At 43.2% G+C, this 26,748-nt stretch overlaps 1 protein-coding gene across 1 annotated transcript in view; it reads left to right on the top strand.

Annotated features, from left to right (window-relative positions):
- The window catches only part of aco2 (aconitase 2, mitochondrial), a 69,522-nt gene that overhangs the window by 8,393 nt on the left and 34,381 nt on the right, over positions 1-26,748 (top strand). Inside the window, exons 3-8 of the mRNA XM_073033925.1 lie at positions 1,866-2,124; positions 4,187-4,279; positions 7,616-7,774; positions 9,383-9,533; positions 14,711-14,815; positions 20,820-20,911. Coding sequence (XP_072890026.1) covers positions 1,866-2,124; positions 4,187-4,279; positions 7,616-7,774; positions 9,383-9,533; positions 14,711-14,815; positions 20,820-20,911 — 859 coding nt within the window. The remainder of the gene's footprint in view (positions 1-1,865; positions 2,125-4,186; positions 4,280-7,615; positions 7,775-9,382; positions 9,534-14,710; positions 14,816-20,819; positions 20,912-26,748) is intronic.

The raw sequence follows: 26,748 nt of genomic DNA, 5'->3' as shown, positions 1-26,748 counted from the left end.
CCCTGTGTTATAAATGATACTATGGTTCAGTAAGTCACCAACACGAGGAAGTCTGCAAGTGCTGGAAATCCAAAGCAGCCCACACAGAATGCCACCTGACCTGCTGAGTTTCTCCAGTGTTCTGTGTTTATATTTAGTATTCCAGCAGTTTTAGATCAAAGCTTATTTTCCAGTGCATTCCTACACCTTTTGCCTTGTGCACTTTTCCATTTTTCAGCCATGATGAAATGGTGGAGTAGAGTCGATGGGCCAAATGGCCTAATTCTGCTCTTATATCTGATGGTCCCACGGTCTTATTTGTAGCTGTATATCTGGACCCCATGGCTCAGGGCTTGCTGCAATGCGTGAAAACAATACATAATGAGTAGTCCGCAGAAAGGCATCTTTAATTACACTTTGTGTCTAGCCATTTGCAATGCACCCAGCCCCTGAGCTCCTGCACATCATTTAGAATAGGATCCTTCACTCTGTATTGCCTCTCCTCATTCTTCCTGCCAAAATGCATCACCCCACATCTCTGTGCATTAAACTTTATCCAGCAAGTGCCTGCCCATTCTAGCAGACTGAATTATTTCCTGCTGCAATCTTGTGCTCAAAGCTAAGAGGCGTGAAGTTCACAAGTGCGCTATGTTGTGAGTCATCTGCGAGTTTAGAAATTGTGGCTTGCACCTTCCCCCCCCCCCTCCGGCCAAAGCCAGGTCAATGCACAGAATAAGAAAGTCCAAAGACTTGGCAGAAAAGCGGTAAGGCCGTGGAGAAATACATGCTTCCCTGAGGCAAGCCAAAGTAAACGTTCCGAGCGCTGCCTGGCTGGGCACCTTAAGAAAGAGCTGACTGATACATGTGCAATTCCGTGCTTTATCAATAGACACGTGGAGTATAAAAGTAGGGAATTTATGAAAAAGCTTTATAAATCGTGATACAGCCTTGGCTGGAGCATTGAGTTCAATTCTGATTACATAAGTTATAAGGCCGATGTTGGAGAGAATGCTGAAAATGGCTCGTGGGTTGAAGAACTACAGGTACAAGGATAGAATAGTGGGGCTGGGACTTTTTTTTTTGGAGAAGCTTAGGCTACAGAGAGATTTGATTAAAATAGATAAAATAATGATGGGTCAGAACAGTCAGCAGATGTGGTGCAAGTGAGTTCTGTTGCGGCCTTTCAGGAACTGCATAAATATATGTGAAGAAAAAAATAAAAACTATGCGAAAAGGTTAGCGAGGAGATTCTTGGCAACTTTTTATACGGAAGCGGTTTGCCATTGCCTGCATCTGGGCGGTGTCTGTACAAGACAGGTGATACTCAGTACTCTTCAGAGATCGCCTGGCATCAGTGGTCACATAACCAGGATTTGTGATGTGAACCAGCCGCACGTACGACCGTCCACCACCTGCTTCAGTGGCTTCACGTGACCCTGGTCAGGGGCGTGGGGGGGGCTAAGCAGGTGCTACACCTTGCCCAAGGGTGACCTGCAGGCTAGTGGAGGGAAGCAGAGAGTTACACCTCCTTTGGTATAGAAGTGTCTCCAGCCGGCCACCCTAATAAATACACTGCACTGTGATTTATACCCGCACGTTGCTGACAGTGTAGAGTCAACAGGTTTTGTCATGGATGAAGATAAGGCAGTTATAATGGCAGTAGATAATAACTGAATTGAAAATGCAGACTGAGAGTTAATTCTCAAACTTTGTCTTGCGTTGCTCTTTTTGCAAAATAATGAGGGATTATCTTGAGCATTGTGTGAAGATATGCAGCTATATGGTAAATACAAAACATACTTTATTCCTGTTCAGTGTTTTTTTTTTGAGATGGTTTTTCACTTTTATGGCTTATTCGTAACATTCAGTCTTGTCGTCTCTGTTAGGTTGGACAAGCCCTTGACACTTTCAGAGAAGATTGTTTATGGTCACCTTGAGGATCCTGTTAACCAAGCGATAGGCCGCGGGAAAACCTACCTGCGCCTCCGTCCTGATCGGGTGGCGATGCAAGATGCCACTGCCCAGATGGCCATGCTTCAGTTTATCAGCAGTGGGTTGCCCCGGGTAGCAGTGCCATCTACAATCCACTGTGACCACTTAATTGAGGCTCAAGTCGGCGGAGAAAAGGATCTGGCAAGAGCCAAGGTAATTTATTTAGACTTTAGTTAAGGCTTTGATGAGATGCTATGTAATTGAAAAATACTCCCCTGCCCTAAGAACAGTAGCCGTGGGTGTTGTGCATATTTAAAAGAATATGGTTACGTTTCTCTCTTTTCACTATTTCATTCTGTATCTTCAATTTAACTTCTTTTTCCCAAACTCCTTTCTTGTCTCTGATTGCTTCTATTCACCTTAGTCTTCTGTGAAGAATATATGCTTAAGTGATACTCCAAAAGCACTGTAATTATTGTCACAAGCTGGTGAACCTATAAACCTGCTTTTCTCCACCTACACCCTCCCAAAGAGTGGTTACAAAATCAAAGACCAGTTTATTGTCAAATACACTCGGTGGCCACTTTATTAGTTACACCTGTTCACTGCCTGTAATATCCAATCAACTGATCGTGTGGCAGCAAGTCAGTGCATAAAAGCATGTAGACATGGTCAAGAAGTTCAGTTGTAGTTCAAACCATACATCAAAATGGGGGAAGAACTGTGATCTCAGTGACTTTGACGGTGGAAACTGCTGATCTCCTGGGATTTTGCACACGTCAGTATCTAGAGTTTACAGAGAGTGGTGCGATAAGCAAAAAACATCCAGTGTGCGGCAGTTCTGTGGGCGAAGACACCTCATTAATGAGACAGGTCAGAGGAGAATGGCCAGATTGATTCAAGCAGACAGGAAGGTGACAGTAACTCAAATAATCATGTGTTACAGTAGTGGTGTGCAGAAGAGCATCTCTGAACGCACGACGCGTTGAATCTTGAAGTGGATGTGCGAAAGCAGCAGCAGATCATGAATTTACACCCAGTAGTAAGTGCAGGAGGTACCTAATAAAGTGGCCACTTGAGTGTGCACAATGTAAAACTTGCAGCAGCATTCAGAGACGTGTAAACATAAAATATACACAATTTTTTTATAAGAAAACACAATTTGAACAAAGACAAGTCCATTTTAATGCAAAGTGGTGATTATGTTGCTAAAATGTAGTGGAGATTTGGCGGTTGGTTGAAGGGAAGTAGTTGTTCTTGAACATGGTGGTACAGGACTGCTGTACCTACTGCCCAAAGGTAGCTGTTAAAAGATGGCGTCATCCTGATGGTAGGGATCTTCGATGAGAGATGTTGTCTTGTTGAGCGACGGAGGATGAGAGGTGACCTGATGGAGGTGTATAAGATGATGAGGAGCATTGATCGTGTGGATAGTCAGAGGCTTTTCCCCAGGGCTGAAATGGCTAGCATGAGAGGACGCAGGTTTAAGGTGCTTGGAAGTAGGTACAGAGGAGATGTCAGGGGTAAGTTTTTTTACTCAGAGAGTGGTGAGTGCGTGGATTGGGCTGCCGGTGACGGTGGTGGAGGCTGATACAATAGGGTCTTTTAAGACACTTCTGGACAGGTACGTGGAGCTCAGAAAAATAGAGAGTTATGGGTAACCCTAGGTAATTTCTAAGGTAGGGACATGTTCGGCACAGCTTTGTGGGCCGAAGGGCCTGTATTGTGCTGTAGGTTTTCTATGTTTCCTGAGGCAGCACCTCCTGTAGATACTACCGGTGGTGGGGAAGGACATCCCAAGATGTGCTCGGCAGAGTCCACTGCTCTCTGCAGCGTCTTGTATCCTGCACATTAGAATTGCCGTATAACACCATTTAACTAACCCCTGCCCCCCGCCGTTCCTGCAATTCCTCTCATTATTCCGCTTTAGCTTCACACCTGCCTTTCTCCTCCCCCTTTCTGCCTTGACTGCTTGGTCCTCTTTGATCTATTTTTTTTGTTGAGGCTTGTCATGGGCAATGCTAACATTTTCCACCCCAGTCCATTTATTCCTCTTTCAAAATCTTCCAAAATTACCAGTAGTGTTTATAAATAAATTGTGAAAAGGTCACACATCTGACGAGACTAATGGATTAATGATTCATTTGCCTCTTTCGTCACCATCTTTGTGGTTCCATTGTTTCCACCACCTGGTCAAAGGCTTGAATTGAGCATCTGATTCCGCCTAAGTAGCTTGTTTTCCATACAGATCATTAATGTAATCTTTCCTTTGTAGGATCTGAATGAAGAAGTTTATAATTTCTTGGCAACGGCAGCTGCGAAGTATGGGGTCGGCTTTTGGAAACCTGGTTCTGGCATCATCCATCAGGTAGAGAATCAAATCTCATTTCCAACTCTCACTTTGAAGTCGGCCTTCACCTCCCTGTCCTCTGGGAGCACCACATTAATTATCAGCCACTGTTTCCTATTCCACAAGCAAACAAAGCCTAAAGGTCTCAGTGAGATTCATCTTTATTTTCCACTCTTTCCAAACGTAACCAAGAGCGGAACCGATGACTAAACAAGTCCCACTTTGATTGAAATGCCTCCTCCCTCCTCCAAACATAAGACAGCCAGCACGGCACACCAGAGCACTGCCGACTCTTGCACACACGTAAACTGCAGGCAGCCAGCACTTGGTCCTTGCTAAATGCCGTTTTATAAAAGAGCATATATTTGTTACAAATTGGATGTTGTCACTGCAAGGCAAGACTGAATAGAGTGCATCAAGGGCATCTTTGATCTCAGCAGGTGAAAGGTGGCATCTACTCAGCTGTGTTGTTCCTGCCATCCCCTTTATTTAACAACTTCTTATTTATTCTTGCTACCCCTGGAGTTCTGCTTTGCTTTGGCCACGTGCCTTTGCAGAGCAATACTGACCTAACTGGCAGTTTGCACCGTAGGGAACAGAATGTTTGTATCTTCCAACTCTAGAACTCAAATTTTAGTTTACCAAGCTAAGCATTTCCAATTACAACCCTATGGCGCTGAAACTATTTGCTGTGAAGTGTTGTGACAAGGGACCCACTCTTTCCACAGTCGAACTGTGGTGTAGTGACCAAGAATGTCAGAGCACACACCAAATATTCCAATTTGCAAGGCCCTGGGGTGCAAATGCACAGTCTGATCAGTTTAACATTCAACTAATTGTTTTTAGTAATAGAATATTTCAGCACTTTCGTCTTGTACCCAATCTGTAGAGTAATCCAGAAGCGACTGGCAACCCTTACTGACCCGAGTGTGACAGCTCTAGCTTGTTTTTGTTTCTATCTGGAGTGATTTCATTTTCTTATCTTTCCACGTGATCCATTTACAATCAGAACCTGACTTCCTGTTCTCCCCTCGAACCAGTGGATCTCGCCCAAGTCGTGCCTGATTTGGCTTTGTTGATTTTAATATCCTAAATGGTCAAAACATTTCATTCACGTCAGTTTTCATTTCACTCACACTTGTGCTTTCACGGGATTCTTGGCACCTCGAAGTGTTTGCTAAGATTTAAGATAATGCTCTTGAGCTCTCGCCAGCGGTAGTTTGGGTTTATAAACTGAGAAGAGCAGCATGGGAGCACAGTGGTTAGCATAAGACTATTACAACGACAGCCGTAGGATGGGTGTTCAATTCCCACCGTAGACTGTGAGGAGTTTGAACATTTTTCCATTGACCGCTTCGGTTTCCTCCAGGTTCTCCCGCTTCCTCCCACGTTCCAAAGAGTTGTGGCCCCCGGAAGTGCGGCGACACTTCCTCACAATCCTCGCTGATCGGATTCAGCGCTAACGGCACATTTCACAATACATTTGACAAATAAAGCTAATATTTCTGATCTTTATTTTCTACCTAATGAAATTACGAAAAAAAAACTTGCTGAGTCATTGTTTGGGTACTGTATGCAGTTTTGGGTAGCGCGTTATTAAAAAAAAAATTGATCTTAAACTTCAAGAATGAAGGAGACCTACCAGGTCGATGTCACAAATGAGAGCTTGTGTGATCTTATGCTTGTTGAAGAATTAACGGAAACTATTACAATTATCCAGGCAGTTATAGGATTAACAAGGAGAGATTTTGTTTAACAAGGGGGGGATTGGTCTGTAGTGTTAGCTTATGGTCTGTGTGATAGATTGAGATCACAAGAAATTGTTTTTTTGTCATCAGTGCTGGGACCATGATGTTTACCTGTATAGATAATCAATGCTTTATACATGTGCAGCTTGTATGACCTACAATAGAGAAATCACAAACATGATGAGTTTGCAATCTTCTGCATCTTTGGCTTTATGGTGTTGTTCAATAGTCCATCAGGTCTCCAGCCTCATGTACTAAGATACAGGAAGGTGAGCTACTCTTGTAGAAGTTCTTCGCAGTGTACTCCAATAATTTGCACAAGGGGACTAAATGTATCTACATTCCCCGGTGTCGGGTCATCCAATACCTCCATCCTGTCCTTGAAATCTAGAGCAACAGACTCAAACTGCTGGAGGAACTCAGCAGGTCAGGCGGTGTTTACGGATGGGAATAAACAGTTGACATTTCGGGCCGAGACCCTTCATCTGGACTTGGGGTGGTATGGTAGTGTAATAGTTAGCACAATGCTTTCTTTACAGTACCAGCGACCTGGGTTCAGTTCCTGCCGCTGCCTGTTAGGAGTTTGTACATTCTCCCCGTTACCATGTGGGTTCCCTCCGGGTGCTCCAGTTTCCTCCCACAGTTAATTAATCATCGATAGATTAATCGGTCATCCGGCGATTAGGCTAAAGTTAAATCGGGTTGCTGGCGACATGGGTCAAAGGGCTGGAAAGGCCTACTCAGCACTGTATCTCAGTGAATAAATGGATGAAAGCTGGGCGGTAGTGTAAGTTCCGAGAGGACAAATAGAATGGATAATAGGGAGTCTGAGTGTACGTACAGGGACTTGACAGGTGGAAGTTAATGCAGAGGAGGTGAGATCGTGGGGGTGCTGGGGCAGAAGTAGAAAAATGGTGTATTTAACCAATGGAGTGAAATTGGGAAATGTTATTGTTCAATAGAGCTTGCATGTTTTTTTAAAAATACAAATCACTGCAAGTTAAAGAGTAAAGAAAAGAAGCAATTAGAAGGCAGATTGTACGTTGGCTTTTACTACAAGAGATGTTGAGTTGAAAGGCAAGGAAGTCTCACTTCACCTCAAATACCAGACACTGCTCTGGCCTTCCTAACTTAAGATATACTGCGACAAAGGTTCACCAGGTTGATTCCTGAGTGGTTCTCCTACGATTAAGCAGACTCGGCCTTATCTCTGTAGCTTAAAAGAATGTGAGGTGATCTGATTGGGGATTGACAGGGATAATTGCATTTAAAACCAGGGCCAATGTCTCAAGATAAAGTATTAGTCACTCAGAACTGAGATAAGAAATTTCTTCACCAGAGGATAGTGTGTTTGTGAATGCTCAGTCACTGAACGTATGGAGATTGAGGAAATCAGAGGATGTGGCGTAAGAATGGGAAAGTGGAGCTACTGGGTGAAAAAAAATCAATGATTTTAGTCAATGGGAGAATAGATAGGAATATCTGAACTGTCTATTCCTGTCTCTACGTCGGATATTTTTGTTGTTTTCTGACAAAAAACCAATTAGAAGTTTTCCTGAGAAGCACCCTCTAATGAATACTGATGTACGTGGGATCTCATTTACAGATTATTTTGGAGAACTATGCTTATCCTGGTGTGCTGCTGATTGGAACAGACTCCCATACTCCAAATGGTGGTGGTCTGGGTGGCATCTGTATAGGAGTTGGAGGAGCAGATGCAGTCGATGTGATGGCTGGAATTCCATGGGAACTAAAGTGTCCAAAGGTAAAATGCCTGCTTTGGATTTGTTAAGTAACATCGTTTGAACTGAGACCTTTTGGTGCTGAAATGTTTAAGCTCTCTTTGCATTTTCTTTAAAAGCGTGCTAGGGTACTTCGGTTGTTATGGGCACTGTGTACCACGGCTGAAACATACTCTGCGTAAGGACACTGAATTGTGACTATGTTGTTAAAAACCTGCTTTTATATCAAACCAAAACATTTCTAAGAACTTCACCAGAGGAGTTGCTTTGAAATACAAACAAATAGTTATTCTTTCCAGGCTTTTGGAGAACATCAGTTTTCTGCTTTACTTGTTATATTACGGGTGATGATAATTTGGCCCATTGGGTCCATATTAGCTCCTGATTCCATCAATCATGTTCACCCTCTTTATTTCTCTTTTATCCTGCAACATTCTCTTCTCTTCCCCCTCTTCCTTTTTTTTAATCTTACTGTCAGTGGGTAAGGAGGTAGGCTAGGTTCCATTTCAAGTGTAGTTGGATCAACTTTTCTTAGAACACAGAACATAGCATGAGAACACAGGAAACCTTCAGCCCACAAAGTCACAAAAACCCCCCAAAACTAATCCTTCCTACCTACATGATGTCCTTATCCCTCCGTCTTTCTCATTTTTGTGTGCCTTTCTAAACGTCTCTTAACAGCCTTTAATGTATTTGCCTCTACAACCATACCAGGCATCCACTACACTCTTGAGTAAAAAATGAGGGACATTTCTTTAGTTTTCAGAAAGTACACTGCAGATGCTGTGGTCAAGTCAACACGTACTACAAGCTGGAGGAACTCAGCCGGTCGGGCAGCATCCATTGAAACGAGCAGTCAGGACGAAGGGTCTCGGCCCAAAACGTTGACTGCCCGTTTCAACGGATGCTGCCCGACCTACTGAGTTCCTCCAGCTTGTTGTTTGTGTTTCTTTAGTTTTGTTATTTTGATTATGCTGGTGCAAAGTAGGGGGAATGGATTAAAAGTAGAAAAATGCTTCTGGTCATCATCTACTAAAAAGTTCACATGTTGGATGAGGAAAGATTCAGAACTGTCTTGGGATTAATACCCCCCTCCCCCAACCCCTTTATCAAATTGATTATTAGTATTTAAATCAATACCAAGATGGGCTATTTTGGCAAGCCTGGTCAAAGATATTGATATTTCTGATCAATGGGTGCGATTTATCAAATGTTACAACCCTCGTGTGAATTCATTTCCTGTACACCAGGGGTTCCCAACCTTTTTTTATACCATGGACCAATACCATCAAGCAAGGGATTCATGGACCCCAGGTTGGGAACCCTTGCTGTACAGGCACATTGAGAGATCTCTATTACATTGGTACGATGAGCCACAACAGATTAAATCAGTGTCTTTACTGCAGAAGAATCTGGGCATAAGTTTGGGATTTATTGTTTACTAATTTGTATATATTTCTCTGTTCTATGTGTAAACTTTAAAGCCAGTTATAACCTCGGTGCTAAAGTTGATCTTTACTGTGCTGAAGGTGAATTGCTTTACCAAAGCAAACTGGTTCAGATTGCTCGTACCTTACTGTGGCAGAAGCTGCTCTCTTGTAAATTAAAACACGTGCTTCTTTGTTGGTTAGGTTATCGGAGTGAAGCTCACAGGACAGTTGTCAGGTTGGACGTCACCCAAGGATGTTATCTTGAAAGTGGCAGGCATTCTGACGGTTAAAGGGGGCACTGGCGCAATAGTGGAATACCATGGGCCAGGTGTGGAGTCCATATCATGCACAGGTACATCAGCTAAAGCTTCACTGTAACATATGATCGATCGTGTTTACAATATTGCCTCCCTCTTGCTTTCCATCTGCAAGTTTACTGTTCCTTGATAAATATCTTTAATATCTCTGCTACTTTACTTGTCTTTGGTCCTTTACAAGTTTGCACCGTTTTCCAGCATTGTACAATAAATATTGTTTAAGTCTTAAAACCAAAAAAAAACATATGAGCATAAAATTTGAGAGCTGAATTAGGCCATTTGGCCCATCAAGTCTGCTCTGCTATTCGATCATGGCTGATTTATTATCCCTCTCAACCCTATTCTGCCTTCACTGTGTACACAAGTTCCTATCTATCTCTGGTTCTGTGCTGACCTTTACCCTATGTTAACTACTTACTAGCTAGCTATGTGCCCTGGTTTCATGCACAGGGGCCTATTATGTGCTGCTTTATCAAAACACAGGAATACTCAATAAATGCATAATAGAATAATAACCAAAATAGAATGATGAAGGGCCGCACCAACTTCATTAATTCTATTATGGTTATTATTCTATTATGCGTTAATAGAATAATAACCATTGTGCAAAAGACAACAAACTGTGCAAGAACAGAAAGAAAGGTATAATAATAAATAAATAAGCAATAAATATCAAAAACGTGAAATTGAAGAGTCCTTGAGAGTGAGTCCTTAGGTTGTGGGAGCACTTCAATGATGGGCAAGTGAAGTTTACCCCCCTGGTTCAAAGGGCTGATGGCTGAGGGGTAATATCTGTTCCTGAACCTGGTGGTCTGAGTCCTCAGGCTCCTGTACCTTCTTCCTGACGGCAGCAGCGAGAAGAGAGCATGTCTGGGATGGTGGAGTCCTGCAACAGTGCTTCGTATAAATGTACTCAATATTTGGGGGGGGGGGGGGCTTTACCCGTGATGGATTGGGCCATATCCACTATCTTTTGTAGGACTTCCTGTTCAACGGATTGGTGTTTCCATACCAGGCCATGATGCTTCCAGTCAATATACTCTCCACTACATATTGTTGGTCAAAATTTTAGATGTCAGGCCAGATCTTTGTAAACTCCCAGGGAAGTAAAGGCACTGCCATGCTTTCTTCATAATTGCACTTATGTGCTGGACCCAGGACAAGTCCTCCGAAGTAATAACACCGAGGAATTTAAAGTTGCTGACCATCTCCACCTCCGATCCTCCAATGAGGGCCGACTCATGGACCTCTGGTTTCCTGCTCCTTAAGTCAGTAATCAGCTCCTTGGTCTTGCTGACATTGAGTGAGAGGTTGTTGTTGTGGCACCACTCAGCCGGATTTTCAGTCTCCCTCCTTACGCTGATTCGTCACCACCTTTGATTCGGTCTTTTCGTCAGCAAACTTAAAATATGGCTTTGATGATGACGCTGAGGCCTCTGTCGGCCAGGGTCAACCTTGGGTGTTGCATCCTATCTGTCTAGTTATGCAAGCCGGGACAGTGCAATACGCAGAGCAAACCGTTGCCCATGTAGCACGCTCCCCTTCTCCGTGCATCTGATGAACCCGAAGGAACGTCTACAGTTTGTCACCAGTAGCGACGCAGGGGTTGCCAGTCAGCATTGAACTCAACGTAGGACTGCCTTGGGGACTCCAGCTCCGGATTTTTCCCTCGGGTTTTACTCCCAAAGCCTTCCCTGTGAGTGGGTTTAGCCGCAAGACAGCAGACGTTTGAGATCAGAGCTTTCCTTTGCCAAGATGAACTGCCAGCTACGGCTGATGAGCCCCATCTGCACGAAGCAACTGGTTTTAAGGCACCAGTAGCCCACCTTTGCCTCTTTTCCTGTTAGTAGAAACAGTTCCACCAGGCTTAGTAGCTAAGCCCCACATGAAGGTCGGGAGCTAGACATGGCTGTCAGAGGGTATTTGAGTCACATGGCATTGGGAACATTTAATAGGTAGTGTGAGCTTATCCACATGACCACTCCTGGTTATAACAGCTTTAGGCATAATTACGACATTGGAGCTGTGCTTGACCACACAATCAGAACTCAGCATTCTCTTTAAATATACTCCATGATTAAGACTGCTGAAACACTCAAAATTACAAGCAGTATTTGTGGCGAAAAAAAAAACGAGAGTTAATATTTCAGGTCAATGGTTGTCCGTTAAAACTCTTGACCTTTTACATATTTACAGCATTTTCTGTTTTATTGACAATTTTTGACATTCACTGTATTTAGCATGTAAATAATTGTGTCTTTCTTTCTGTATTATTTCATCATACAAACAATGCAATTAACCCCAAAGTCTTCAATGAAGAGGGGCCCTATTTCTCATAATCCTGTGACTCCTGTATGCTGTGCCGAATGTGTTGATCGACTTGGGGTGTTGCATTGCCATCTTGTGGTCTGTTGGGCTGCTCGCATCCTCTGTGGCAGATAGAGAGCAGAATTTGGGTGAAATAATGGAGGTTGTGGATAGTGGGTGTGAGTATCTTCGGGGGACGCAGGAAGGTAAAACTGGATGCAACATTTAGAACTTTACTATTGGGTGAGAGAGGAGAAGATCCATTATCAAAAGGCGGAAACTGCAAATCGAATGTTAAATCTGTAAGACATCCCAGCAACTGACTAAGTGGAAGGTTATTTAGTACAGTGTGGAAAGGGCCCTTCCGGCCCTTCGAGAAGTGCTGCCCAGCAACCTCAATTTAATAAACACAAGAAAATCTGCAGATGCTAGAAATCCAAAAGCAATACGCATAAATGCTGGTGGAACTCAGCAGGCCAGGCAGCATCTATGGAAAAGAGTAAACGGCTGACATTTTGGGCCGTGACCCTCCATCGGGACTGGGAAGAAAGAGGAGAAGTCAGAGTAAGAAGGTGGGGAGAAGGGAGGGAGATGTACCAGGGTGGCAGGTGTTGGGTGAAACGGGGAGCAGGCGAAGTAAAGAGCTGGAAAGTTGATTGGTGATTGGTTGGAAGAGGGGGAATCTGATGCGAGAAGATAGACGTGGAAGAAAGGGAAGGGGGAGGAGCACAAGAGGGAAATGATGCGTAGTTAAAGATATAAGGTGAGAGAGGGGAACAGGAATGAGGAATGGTTGGGGGGGGGGGGGGGGTTCCAATTACCGGAAGTTCCAGAAATACAGTTTAACTCTAGCCTGATCATGGGACAGTTTACAATGACCGATTGATCTACCAACTAGTACCTCTTTGGACTGTAGGAGGAAACTGGAACACCCGGAGGAAACTCACGGTGAGAACGTACAGACTCCTTACAGATAGCGTCAGGATATGAACCTGTGTTGCTGGTGCTGTAAAGCAGTGTTCTAGCCATTAAAACAAGGACTATACTGCTCCACCTGAATGAAAGGCAAATTCATTACTGTAGAGAGTGACTGAAAGATTCAAAGTACGTTTATTATTAAAGTATGTATACAGAATACAACCCTGAAATACGTCTTCCCCACAGACAGTCACGAAACAAAGAACCATGGAACCAACTCGTTCAAAGAAAAACATCAAGCATCAAATCCTCCCTCTGCCAATGTTCACTCTAATTTGAAATGACTGGTGTAAGCAAAAATCTTGTGCTGTGCAATTTTTGCCCAGTGACAACATGTGCTCACTGAATAATTTCTTCAATAAAAAACAGTACAAATAAGCCAATTCTACAATCTGCAGACAAATCATCACAAACTCCACATTGTCAACACTGTCCACGTCAGATACCAGATGCCAGAAAAGGAAATGGGATTATGTACGGTTGTGAAATATACCTAACGTGCCAATGAGGTGGAGGGTGACAACCTTCTGTGCGTGGTTTAAATTCCTTTGTGTGCTAGTAGCAAAAGATGTGTGTGCGCACACACCTCAGAGGGAACGTTGACCTCCGCCCCCACTCACAAAAAAAAAGAGCAAACAGCAAAAAAAATGAAAACACAGAATATAAAACACAAAATCAAAAGGTACAGTTCTGCTCAGAGAATTGCCATATTTTGGAAATATTAGATGAATATAACACCAGTGCTATTGAATGTCTCATTTGGTTAGGTCATTAGAAATATTTAAGATGTTGGTAGATAAATTCTTGAAAGTACCAGGAGTTGAGGTTATGGAGACCAGCACAGAAGTCATGATCATATCGAATGGTGGGTCATGCTTCTGGTGCCAGGTGATGCACATGTGCTCCTACTTGTGGTCTTGTGGACATAGGATAATGGATTAAAACTATGAAAAGAATCTTGAGACTTTCATAAAAACTGCTGGGGTTAAAAGTGACCTTTACATGATTGAGAAAATAAATTGAAGGAGATTTTTAATAAAGTTTTGTTACGTAAAGGGAGGTTTGTATTTTTCAGTCTCCATACCATTGTGAAGTAAACCCATTTGTGTTCTAAGAAGGACTGTTATTATGTAGGCGGGGGTAGAATTCTTCTTGTGAGAGGATAATTCACCCTGACTTTATTGGCGGTAGTTAATGCAAGAATTTGGTTAAACCCCTTGGAGAACTGATGGGTCTTTGAAGATTCTTGAAACTTTTTTGCAAATTTCTTGAAGCACAAGATCAAACAAATGGGGTTTCGAGTGATGAGCTAATTGTGCAGCAGGTAGCACAGTCCCATCACAACATTCATTTGGGATTTGCAATATCCGGGGAAGTTATTGAACTGGGAACCAATGCTCCCTGACCATAAGGTAATTGATAGATCCCATTGAACCACCACTGTTATCCTCATCTGGAGCAGCTACTGGAACAAACCAACACTACTTAGAGACTAAGCACAGGGAGGGGTAAGGGTTTGACCCTGTATGACGCACCTTCCATCCAATCCAGTAACAATGAGGCTCCAAAGTCGAAGAATAGATTTGATCCTTTATTAAGAAACTAGCAAACAAACAAATCTTGAAGCAATAAAAACTAATGGAACTAAAACAAGCGATTAAACAAAATAAGCAGTCTTAGCATATTCAACATACTTAAGCTTCCTTCAACTTAATTAAGTGTAATTAAGTCGGCTAAGTAATTTTAAATGTAATTAAGCAATTTTAAGCAGTCAACAAAAAAAATTCTGCACATTTTGGATGTTTTGTTTATTGTCTGCAACAACTGTTGGATTTGATTACATGAACTGTGGTAAAGTAGTGCTTTTTCTTTGAGTAAAAGCATGAAGTTACGGTTTAAGCTAAACGAATCCTGTTTCCTTCCCCAGGCATGGCTACAATCTGCAACATGGGCGCCGAGATTGGAGCAACCACTTCAGTTTTCCCGTACAACCGTAGGATGAAGAGCTACATGGAAAAGACTGGCAGAGCAGGTGAGTCTGAGGAGAGTGACAGACGACGGGTGGTGAGATCTTACTGGAAGATACTTTAAAGTGTGTTTCCAACTCAACTAGTGGTAGAGCAGGAGGGAAGGCTGGGGAAAGTTGGTTTCTTAAAGGTGATTGATGAAGGGATGTGGATGTTGTTGGCAGTATCAGTACTACTCGCCTATTTCTTATCGCCTCTGATCTGAGGTTACGGATATTTTATTGGCCAGATTAGGTGTAATGATGGCAAATTCTCTTCCATAAAGGATATTACTGAACTGGAAAGGTTCGTGCAATAATCCATGGGTTTTGTTGTCACCATTGCTGGTTTTGATGTTTCACTGCCATGTTTGATGATTTGAACACGTTCCCCAGCTGCCGTTGTACTACGTGAATCCGCCTGTCCAGAGAAGCAATCTAGGCCAGTAAATTGCAATTGTACCCGAATTTGTTTAACACTTTTCAATTTAGGCCATTCAGTCCATCGAGATGGCTCCGCCATTCGATCATGGCTGATTTATTATCCCTCTCAACCCCAATCTCCTGCCTTCTCCCTGTAACATTTAACACCCTTACTAATCAAAGGCCAATCAACCTCCGCTTTAAATATATCTAGTGACTTGACTTCCATAACCGTCTTTGGTAATGAATTCCACAGATTCACCAGCCGCTGGCTGAAGAAATTCCTCCTCATCTCTGTTCCAACGGGATGTCCTTCTATTCTGAGGATGTGCCCTTTGGTCCTAGACTCTCCCACCACTGGATGCGAACTCTCCATGTTCACACCATCGTGGTCTTTCACTAGGTTGATAGGTTTCAATTCTTCTAAAGTCCATTTAGGAATACAGGGGCTAAATTAAAATTGGAGCGTGGATGAATTAAATCCAAAGTAGTACAAGGATCAATAATTCGTAAGTTCAGTTTGTCTGCAGGAGTTCTTTTAGGTAATTAGTGACTGACTGGCCTGTTTAACTCAATGCAATTGAAAATATCCCTGTTATAATTTTTTGATGTCAGGGTGGAGATACGTCTCTATCAGAGGAGGTGTATGGCGCTCCTTCCCTTCCGCCAACCTTGGGCAAGGTGTGGCACCTGCTTAATCCCCGCTTCCCCCCGATCAGGTCACGTGAAACCATGGGAACAGGCAGTGGACGGTCGTGTGAGCAGCTGATGCACATCACAAGTCTTGGTTATGCGACCACTGATGCCCAGGCAGACAGTCTCTGAAGAGTGTTGATAAATGACTGGTGTCACCCATCTTGTAAAGGCACCGCCCAGAAGGTGGCAATGGCAAACCACTTCTGTAGAAAAATTTGCCAAGCACAATCATGGTCATAGATAGAGAAAAGAATAAAAACAACAGATGGGAGGACGGATTAGAGACAGATGGAAAACCATGACACGGCACGAAATGATGATGGTTATGAAATTTGAATGGAAGCAAGAAGCTATTTCCTTCAAAAGGGCACTTAAACAGGCTGAGCTGATAGTTCACTTCCCCCTGTTGGCATAATAAAGTCTGTTCATTATTTGTAATTGCATTCTTAAATTCATTGCCTAGAACAAGGCTGAGTTGGTTCAAAGAACAGTGCCTCATTTCTGCTGAACTAGCTGCTTTAAATTAGGTTTCTTTTCATAGATGCTGCATTTGGCCTCGGTATGGTATGAGATCTACTTTCCTTCTCTTTGATTGCATGCTCGAGCAAATCGGACAAGTGGCGTCAAACCACTCAGTCCACCCTGACTTCAGCCCATTGCACCCTGGCCGACCGCTTCCATAAGTGGTGCGGGAAGATCGGAGAAAAACAGCGTGCTGGAAATTTGGAGGTTCCCAGTAGTCAGGCAGCGTCCTCGGAAAGAGAAAAACGGAGTAAATGCTAACATAAAAGATGGTCAGAACTGAGAAAGGGAGAAACAAGTTAAGAGAAGATGGGGTGGAGGTATGGACAGGGCAAAGTAAATAACTGATAGGGTGAGGTCTGTTGCTGCAGTATATTGAAAACCATATCCCTCTTACCACTGGTAAAGAAGCTTGTAGCATTTGCCCACCTTTGCCCAACAAATTAAAACTGCTGAAGACACTGATGTTTATGATAAGCTTTTGGCTTTTCCTCATGCCTCTGGTGCTATTGATGCTTGCCCTTTTCATTGCTATGTCAACAATCACAAGCTAGGCAGTGAATTCAGCAATGTAATCTCTTGAAATAGGAGTTTGCCAGTGCCCTGTTGGAACCACCTGGGTTGTAAGCTTTAAAACACTTTTTTTCCTTTGACTTCTATATGCAAAGTGCACCAGTTTGGTGCTCGAACAGACACAGACACTAAAAGACATAGAACAGAATTAGGCCATTCAGCCCATTGAGTCTGCTCTGCCATTCCATTATGGCTCCCAACCCCATTCTTCTGCATTATCCCCATAACTTTTGATGCCCTGACTAATCAAGAACCAGTCAACCTCCACTTGAAATCTACCCAATGATTTGGCCTCCACTGTAGTCTGTGGCAATGAATTCTGTGGATTCATCACCCTCTAAAGAGGCTAAAGAAATTCTTCCTCAACTCTGTTCTAAATGGACATCGCTGTATTCTGAGACTGTGTCCTCTGGTCCTAGACTATCCCACTATAGAAAATATTCTTTTATCTGTGTCTTTGAATATTCAATAAGTTTTGGTGAGAAGCCCAATTCTTTTAAACTCCAGGGCAAAGTGTCATCACGCCCAGTCATTGAGTCAGTAAATTCCTGGTGATAGAAGGTATCTATCTCAAAGGGCTGAAAGAGATTAACAAGGTACAGCCAGCACCTTCATTAGGAAGTCACTAGAGTCAACCAGTAACACACTAATGTGATGCCCATATTCAGAAAAGGTAACAGATTAGATAGTTGACTGCGGAACTTTACACTTTGGTCATAGCTGAAATAGCGGAGTTCATTTTCAGTTAAAATTTTTCTAAAGCAGTTAGTATCAGCCAGTTATAAAAATTCTGCATGAAACTCTGTTTAAAGGTTCAAAGGTTCATTTATTATTGAACTATGGATGCAGTATACAACACAGATTTGTCTTCTCCAGATAGCGATAAAACAAAGAAAACCATGGAACTTGTTCAAAGAGTTACATTAACCCCCCCCACATAAAAATCTCTCAAACAATCGTCAACCTGCCCCTCCCCAGTGAAGAAATAAATCGCGCAAAGGAAACCAGAACATCAAACACGCCTCCCACGCAGAAAAACACATTCTGCAAATGGCAAGAACATCAACCCCCCCCCCCCCAGCAGAAAAGAACAAATTGCGCCAAACAGCAACAAGGCAACAAGAAAGAACAGGCATAAACACAGAATATAAAAATCATAAAGCTGAAGGAGTCCAAATTGAACTACAGTACACAATCCAATTCATAAATTTCAGAACTTGGGTAACATCATATGAGAAAGGGGGTGGGGGAAGGAGAGGGGAGAGAGAGAGAGAGAGAGAGACCCACTCACCCTCAATGTGCGAGTTTGGGATGAAACCTAGCTGTGCGTAAAAACAAAGGATGCAGAGTATTGAAAGCAGCATTTTAACATGTCTGAGAGAAGTATGGAGTGAAATGAGAGACAACAGGGGTTAGAAACAAATTTGGACATATCTTTGGAAATTGGCTCCTGTGCCAATTATAGGAAACTACAGAAAATACAGTTGCAGGAGGCAGTGTGCAAATTGCAAGATTAGTTTAGCAAAGTAAGCCAATGTTGGGTGCATTACAAAAGCTCCTTTATTATGCATGAATGTTGTCTGCACAACACAATCCCAATGTTCCCATTTTTTCCACCATGGGTAATTAACATTTAAATAATTGATTTCTTTTTATTTTCTTCTTCCCTTGTGAGTTGTTACCTTTATAGTCAAGACCAGCATTAAATTTTCATTTTTGTGCTCTTGAGGAGAGTGTAGCCTTTTACACACCCCTCCTGGTGAAGGTATTTCCATGTTGATGGAGGGCAAGAACTTCCTTGATTTTGACCTGGGGATGTGACTTGTAGGGCTGCATCCTTCCAAAAATGGGGATGCGCATGAAACTGTGGCACAGCTGCAAAGCCTTGATCCGATTGGGATCACTGAGTTCGGTCTGAGGCATCGTTCAGCATGTCCCAAGCTGTCTTTTGTCTTCTCTGGATCACGGTCCCGTCTTTAGTTGTTTAATGTACATTATTGATGATTATTTAAGATAGGTTTTGAACCAGTCTGGTGTCCTAGCTTGTGGAGTGTGATAGAGCGAGAAAGACGCTGTGTCATGAGGTTCCAGTGAAAGGTACTTTGAACTTTACAGCTACAAAGCCTGATAGTGATTGGTGGTGTATGTCATTTACGTCACATGACCAAGTAGAAAAAAAAGTGGGAGGAAATTGTGATCAAAGTTAGCAGATCTCTTAGTAATCCATATCTTGAGAAGCTAATCTAGTTCTGGTTGTTGGGTTATGCTATTTCTAAGTCAATGCAGGAAGATGCCATGGATTCATTTCTGATCTGTGACACCAAGTTGCCGATATTTAAGCAGGCACCCATAGGGTGATGCAAAGGTATTCATGACTGTAACTAGCAAAAAGAAAGTTCAACAAGGTTTTGTTTTTGAAAATACAATAAGTTAACAGTGATTCAACCTAGTTAAGGGTAAATTAGTTATTGAAATAGGAACTTTTTTCCCCATCATATACCTGGAATGGACTCCTTGCTTTAAAAATTATTATTTTAATTATTTTTCCTTGTCTTTTGTCCTCAGTCTTTTCATAATGTCCAAGTAAGTTCAACCAAATCTCAAAACAAGCATCTCTCTTCGTAGTTAGGAGGTAACATTTCAAATTGAACATTGGCTTACTTTTTTGTTTAGGATGGCACTTGGATCCCCCGGAGTCCCACCTGTTTCTCGTCCCCTCAACAACTTATTTTGCTTTTGACAACTTTCCTGCTTTGTGTCTTATAACAGAACTTCCTTTTTGTTCTTCCTGTTCTTCTGCTTCTCCGCTTAAAACTTGTTAAATGTCAGCTTTTGTTTTGGCTCCTTGATGGAGAGTCAATTTCCAACCTGGATGATATTATGACATTTGCAGAGGGAAATATGCCTGATGTTGCACATTAGTGACCTTGTATCGAAGCTGCAAGATAAAAACTGACATGTGATAAGCACAAGAGATTCTACAGGTACTGGAAATCCAGAGCAACACACAAAATGTGGGAGGAACTTAGCAGGTCAGGCACCATCTATGGAAATAAATACATACTTGAGGCTGTGACCATTCTTCAGGACATGTAATAGACTTTTAGTAAGTGAAGGAACAGGGAAGCAGAAAGGAAAACAAAAAGAAATTTCTGTTAATCACATTTAAAAAAAAAAAAAAAATTTCATGTTCTCAACAATCCCTCACTGATTCTGCCACCAACATCCACACGAGAAAGAATTTACAGTGACCGGCTAGCAGTGAACACGTCTTTGGGAGGAAACCAGAGGACCAGGAGGAAATCTACACGGTCACAAGGAGAACAAGCACAGATTCAGCACCTGAGGTTGGATTGAACCTGGTTCCCCAGTGCCTTGAGGTTGTGACTACACCACCAGTGCCACTCAAGTACTTGACCTGCTGTGTTCTTTGCCTACATTACACCACTTGGATATCCTGAAGAGAGATCTTTTGTGCTGTAATAAGTAAACTAGACAGCTATTCAACCCATTGAATCCATGCTACTTCCCAGCAGAACTGTCCTGTCAGTCAATCACTGTGTGTCAGATCTACATTGGTTCATTTGTCATTTACCTACAGTGAGGGGTAATTTACCAGCACACCTTCAAGGTGTGGAAGGAAATGGGAGTACCCAGAGGAAACTCATGAAGACATGGGGCACACGTGCAAACTCCAAACAGATAGCGGCCAATGTCAAGATCAATTCAAGATCTCTAGAGCTGTGAGACAGCAATACTACCTGCTAGTGGTAGAAATGAACAGTCCTTTAAATGTTCTTTCTTTTGTATTTTTCAGAGATTGCTGCCATTGCTGATGAATTCCAGGACCTGCTAGTTCCTGATGAGGGCTGTCAATATGATCAACTGATTGAAATTAACCTGAATGAGGTAAAGAAACCTCACCATTTTGCTACTAACTTCCATTCAAAATCAAATAGCACGTTCATTGATCTAAAACTGGGTTTGTTACCTAGCCTGTTGCAGTTACACTATTTATGCAGCTGATTAATTTGATGAATGGTAACCTCCTCCCCCTACCCCCACATCCAGATGTTGACTGTGGACAAATTGGCAATGGAAACACCGATGAATGTCAAGGGTGCTCGGATTCCAAGTGTGTGTCTGGAGTAGGGGTTCTCAGCCTTGGTCCATGCCGTTAAAAAAGGTTGTGACCTCCAGGGCTAGCGTCACATCTGGTTCAGAACCGGAGCCAAGACATTGTCTAATCCCATTGCTTTTCAGCCATTTCTTCATATCAGGCAGAGTGCAGCAAAATGACCAAAGACTGGCTTCCCAATAGGTGGTAGAGAAGGGTTATCCATTCCAGCTGAGCGTGGTCACAAGTGCTTTAGTTTTGCCTTTATGTGTTGAGTGTAATTATCACTTACTGAATGACAGAACAGTCTCAAAGAGCCATGTGGCCCACTCCACTCCTCTTGCCTGTTATGCCACTCTGATCTGACTTTCTTTTGCAACATGAGGGATTAATGGCGCAGGTCCTGTTAATTGCCCTGAGGAGCAGATGGTGTGCTACTGCCTTGAGTCAATAGATTCTAATAGATGGGGGGAAGGAGATGGGGGAAGGGAGGGAAGGCTGATGCAGCTGTGCCGTGAACAGTGAGCCATGGCTGTAGGAATGGATTTGTATGTAAGCCCACACAACAGGTTTCAAACATAAAGATTAGCTTTATTTGTCACAAGGACATTGAATCAGACAGTGAAATGCATCCGCAGTTCAAGGATGTGTTGGGTGCAGCCAACAACTTCATGACGTTATGTCAGTGATGATAAACCTGACTCTGATATGGGTCTCTGTTGTGGACTGAAAGTGGGAAGGGGGCAGGGAGAGGGGAATCGTGGTCGGGAAAAGGGGAAGGGAATGGGAAGCACTAGAGAGACTTTCTATAATCATCAATAGACCAATTGTTTGGAATCGAATGACCTTGCCTGGTGTCTCAGAGCTGGGTATGTCTGAACGCGCACCATCCCCTGCCCCCAGCACTCCTTCTCTGCCATCTGTCCCACGCCACTCTCTGCCCTCCACCCTCACCATTCCCAATATACTTTGCTCCCGCCAGATTTAAAACTCAGTCTCTCCTCAAATACAATACTGTGCAAAAGTCTCGGGCACAGTACTGTAGCTTGCCCACAACATACTAACCCATACATTTTTGGAATGTGGGAGGAAATCGGGGTAGCCAGAGGAAGTTCACAGAACTAGGAGAACATACAAACTCCATACAGGCAGCGCAGTTGCTGGCGTTTTTAAACTGTATGTTAACTACTCCGCCAATGTGCTGCCATAGAACTGTAGTGTTTCATCACTGGAGCCACGACAGTTCAGCTTCACTTTCATGTGACCAATTTTTTAATTGTAGATTTTAAAACAAAACAATTTTGAGCTGCTGTATACTTATGGCATTGATGGAGGCCGGTTGACCCAATGAGTCTTCTCCTGTACTAACTTGGACCAGTTGGCATCAGCCTTTATATATCCCGTACGGCTGCAAAATGAGCATCAGGCTGCTTGGCTTAATATTACCGCCATTTAAATTGGCATAATTGTGGAATGGTTTAATTGAAATATTTTTGTATTCCTTGAGTTACTTGTGTGGAGGTGTTTTTCATTGACCCCCATCTTTGACCTTTCTCATCCACTGGAAATTATTTTGGTCTCAGTGCAGAAACTAATTAACTTCAACCTGTACTTTTTTTTAAATTGCGAGAATCTACTTGCATGTATTTCCACAGGCTTGAAAACAGGAACAGAGATTTTGTCATCCTTTCTCTGCTTGCATTCTGAACAGGAGGAGTGAATTATTGTACCCGGTTTTGTAGAACATTTTGTATTGTTGATTAATCCACTGAGCTGTAAACCCACTCGAGCTGCAGGTACTCTGATCCGGTAAGCTGTAACTCTGAACAACAGCTTCATAGGATTAAATCCCTTCTCCTCCTTTTGAACATTAGCGTTCTTTTCTGGCTGGTTTCGTCTTATCTCCAAACTCCAGAGCTGTTTTATGGATCTGCTAAGCTGTTCAAAGTAATCCTGGGTGTCTGAAAGAGAAACTGAAATGCGTTATCCTCTGCTGAAAAGGCAGGTGCAACCTTTGCCATTTTTCCCTCCACCGCCACCACCATCTTCCTCTTTTCCAGGATGTTTAACAAGAATCTTGTCTGTGAGTTTATATGTGGTGAGTGAGTCCTTTGCCTGAATTAGTATAAGTGGAAGTTGGTCACATGGGACTTCTATAATTGACTCCTCGCTCCTTTACTAAGTTTCCCTGATCAAGAGGGATGAGGTTCCTACTTTGATTACCTCATGGCAGGATGTTGTCAGAAGGGTCAGGGTTAATTTTGGCTGTAATGCTGCTGTATTGTGGCCCCTGCCTTTTTGATGCACAAGTCTTCAGCTATAGTGTTGAAGATCTGTGCTCCAGAACTAGCCAAACCTTCAACCGAATTATTCCAATACAATTGCATTATCTGACATCGCTCTGATAATGTGGAAAATTGCCCACATTTCCTGTTCACAAAAGGCAGAGCAAATCCGATCTAGCTAATTACCACAGAGTCAATCTGTGTACTGTCAGTCATCATAGTGAAGGAAGCTGTTGTTGGCAGTGCTATGGAGAATTACAGAGGTGAGATGAGTTGCCTTTATCATCAAGAGGAAAACACTCCAATGCTTGGGCTAATTCTGTACCCAAAGCAAGACGACTGCGATTATCAGAGGTTAATCATTCCGGCCCCAGGTCACGATTGCAGGAGTTGCTGAGGGCAGTGTTCTTGGCCCAGTCATCTCAGTGCTTTATCAATGGCTCTAATTTCCATAATGAGATCAGATTTTCACTATCGATTGCATAACGTTCAATTTAATTTGCAGCTCCTCATCAAGACATAGTGTTAGACATTTGAACCACAAAAAGTACAAGGCGGAGGTCATATCCAACAAGCGAGAATTGGTCACTTTCCCTTGATGTTCAGTGGCATTATCTCTGCCGTGACCCTAACCATCAATATCTTGGAGGTCACTGTTTAGCAGAAACTCAACAGGAACAGACATATAAATACCATGGCAGCAAGAGCAGGCCGGAGACTGGTATTCTGTGGTGAGTGACTCACTTAGAACATTCTAAGGACTTCCCATCATCTGCCAGGTACGAATCTGGAGTGAATGGATGATCACAAAGCTAACAGATCTGGTGGAGCTCAACACCATCTGATGCTGAGATACATTCTAGAATACAAACTGGTCGCCTCACTGCAGGAAGGATGTGGAAACTATAGAAAGGGTGCAGAGGAGATTTATAAGGATGTTGCCTGGATTGGAGGGAGCATGCCTTATGAGAATAGGTTGAGTGAACTCGGCCTCTTCTCCTTGGAGCGACGGAGGATGAGAGGTGACCTGATAGTGGTGTACAAGATAATGACAGGCATTGACCGTGTGGATAGTCAGAGGCTTTTTCCCAGGGCTGAAGTGGCTAATATGAGAGGACGCAGGTTTAAGGTGCTTGGAAGCAGGTACAGAGGTGATGTCAGGGGTAAGTTTTTTACACAGAGAGTGGTGAGTGCGTGGAATGGGCTGCCGCCGGTGGAGGCGGAAACAATAGGGTCTTTTAAGAGACCCCTGGATGGATACATGGAGCTTAGAAAAATAGAGGGCTATGGGTAACCTAGGTAAGGACATGTTCGGCACAGCTTTGTGGGCTGAAGGGCTGTATAGTGCTGTAAGTTTTCTATGTTTCTATGTGCTGGGTCACATCAGTTGGTCGTCGGGTGTTTCAGGTCTTTCAACATCAGACACTCTCGCTGAGGTGACCCAGCCAGGGTTGATCAGTCCTTGGCTTGTGTCCCAACAGCATTGGTCCATGGGTCTCACTTCTTGCTCGCTCAGCAGCCTCTGTGACGGCTCTGATGGCTCTTCTCTTTGCAGTCCCTGCAATGCCAAGGAGAGAGTAGGTTCTGCACTGAGCAGCCAGCAAAACGTCTACACCCCTTTAGGCTCTATAGGCTCGTATTGTGCTCTCCATCCCTGTATCTGGCACAGCTCTACCAGCTCTTGGTATTTGGCTTTCTTACACTCAAATGCCTCCTCAATCTGGTGTTCCCAAGGCACTGTCAGTCTACCATGACCACCTGCTTCGAGGATTCTTACAAAGTGACCATGTCAGGCCTCAGTGTTGACGATGCGATGAGTCAGGGAGCTTTAATTGCTTGTAAAGATCGACTTCCAGTTGCCAGTCAGATGCCGCGGCAAGGAAGCCTGCTGGTGATCTGGTCTTAAGCTGTGATTGGTCTCCAGCTTTGGCAAAGGCTGTGGGCTCTCTGGATTGGCGGAAGTGCTTACCATTGTCAGAGGCCAAGGAGATACCTTTCAGCCACTACCTTCAGCACCTAATCATGGTGCCAGCGGTAGGGGCTTTTGGGTAGCTGCTGAGGATGTGTTCCAGGGCCAAGAAAGACAAAGCATCACACCAGTCCTTCATATTCATTCTCTCCACCATCAGTGTACAGTGGCCACAGCGCGTATGGTCTGCGAAATGTGCTGCAACGACGTCTCCCAAACTCGTAACTTCTACCACCATAAAGGATGAGTGAAACAGACGCTACCGACAGGTTTCACTGCGCCATCCTGACTCACAAAATTTATTGTTGCTGGCTGTAGATCCTGGAGCTCCTACACCTTCAGTATGGGGAGTACCGGGCAGTGGTTTCAGATGCTGATTCACCACTAACTCTCAAAGGCACTTAGGAATGGATAATACATGATTGCTTTGCCGGTAACACCTAGACCTTGAAAGCAAATATAGGAAAACTAATCATAAACAGAAGAAATTCTGTTCCTTTCCATAGATGTTGCTTGACCTGCCGAGTTCCTCCAGCATTTTGTGTGTGTTGCACATAAAAAAAAAATAGCTTTATATAAAGAACGTGGAACAGGCCTTTCAGCCCACAGTCTCTGTGCTATCCATGATGTCAATTTAAACTAATCCTCTCTCCCTGCATGTGGCCTGTATATCCTTTAACTCCCCTGCCTGTTCACATGCCTGTCCGAATACCCCTTGTACATTGCTATTGGATCTGCTTGCATTACTACCACCTCAGGCAGCCCATCCTAAGCATCTACCTTCCTCTGTGTAGAAAAAAAAATGCCTTGCAAGTCCCCTTTAAACTTTCCCTCTCTCATTTTTACTGAGTTAAGTATTGTATGTAATTAGTTTTGCTACAACAAGTGTATGGGACATTGGAAAAAAATGTTGAATTTCCCCATGGGGATGAATAAAGTATCTATCTATCTATCTATTTTAAAGCTATGCCCTGTAATATTTGATATTTCCACCCTGGGCAAAAAGACTGGCTATTTATCCTATCAAATTCTTTCAAAATTTTGTATACTTTTATCAGGTCGCTCCCAGGCCTCCCGTGCTCCAGAGAAAACAAACAATGCTTGTCCGGCCTCTCCTTGTATCTTATCCCGTCTAATCCAGGCAACATCCTGGTGAACCTCTTCTACACTACATCCTTCCGGTAATTTGATGACCAGAAATCCACACAATAATCCAAAAGTGGTCTGACTTCGTTACAGCCCTGTCTAATTGTGTTCCTGCTTGCACTTCAACATCCCCCCTCCCAAGGGTCCTGCCATTTATTGTATCCTTGTTTCTTACATTTGACCGACCAAAGTGCAAAGCCTCGCACTTGTCCAGATTAAACTCCATTTT

Source organism: Hemitrygon akajei, chromosome 31 (genome assembly GCF_048418815.1).
Source record: "Hemitrygon akajei chromosome 31, sHemAka1.3, whole genome shotgun sequence".
Taxonomy (NCBI): domain Eukaryota; kingdom Metazoa; phylum Chordata; class Chondrichthyes; order Myliobatiformes; family Dasyatidae; genus Hemitrygon; species Hemitrygon akajei.
This window is presented reverse-complemented; position numbering and strand designations above follow the sequence as displayed.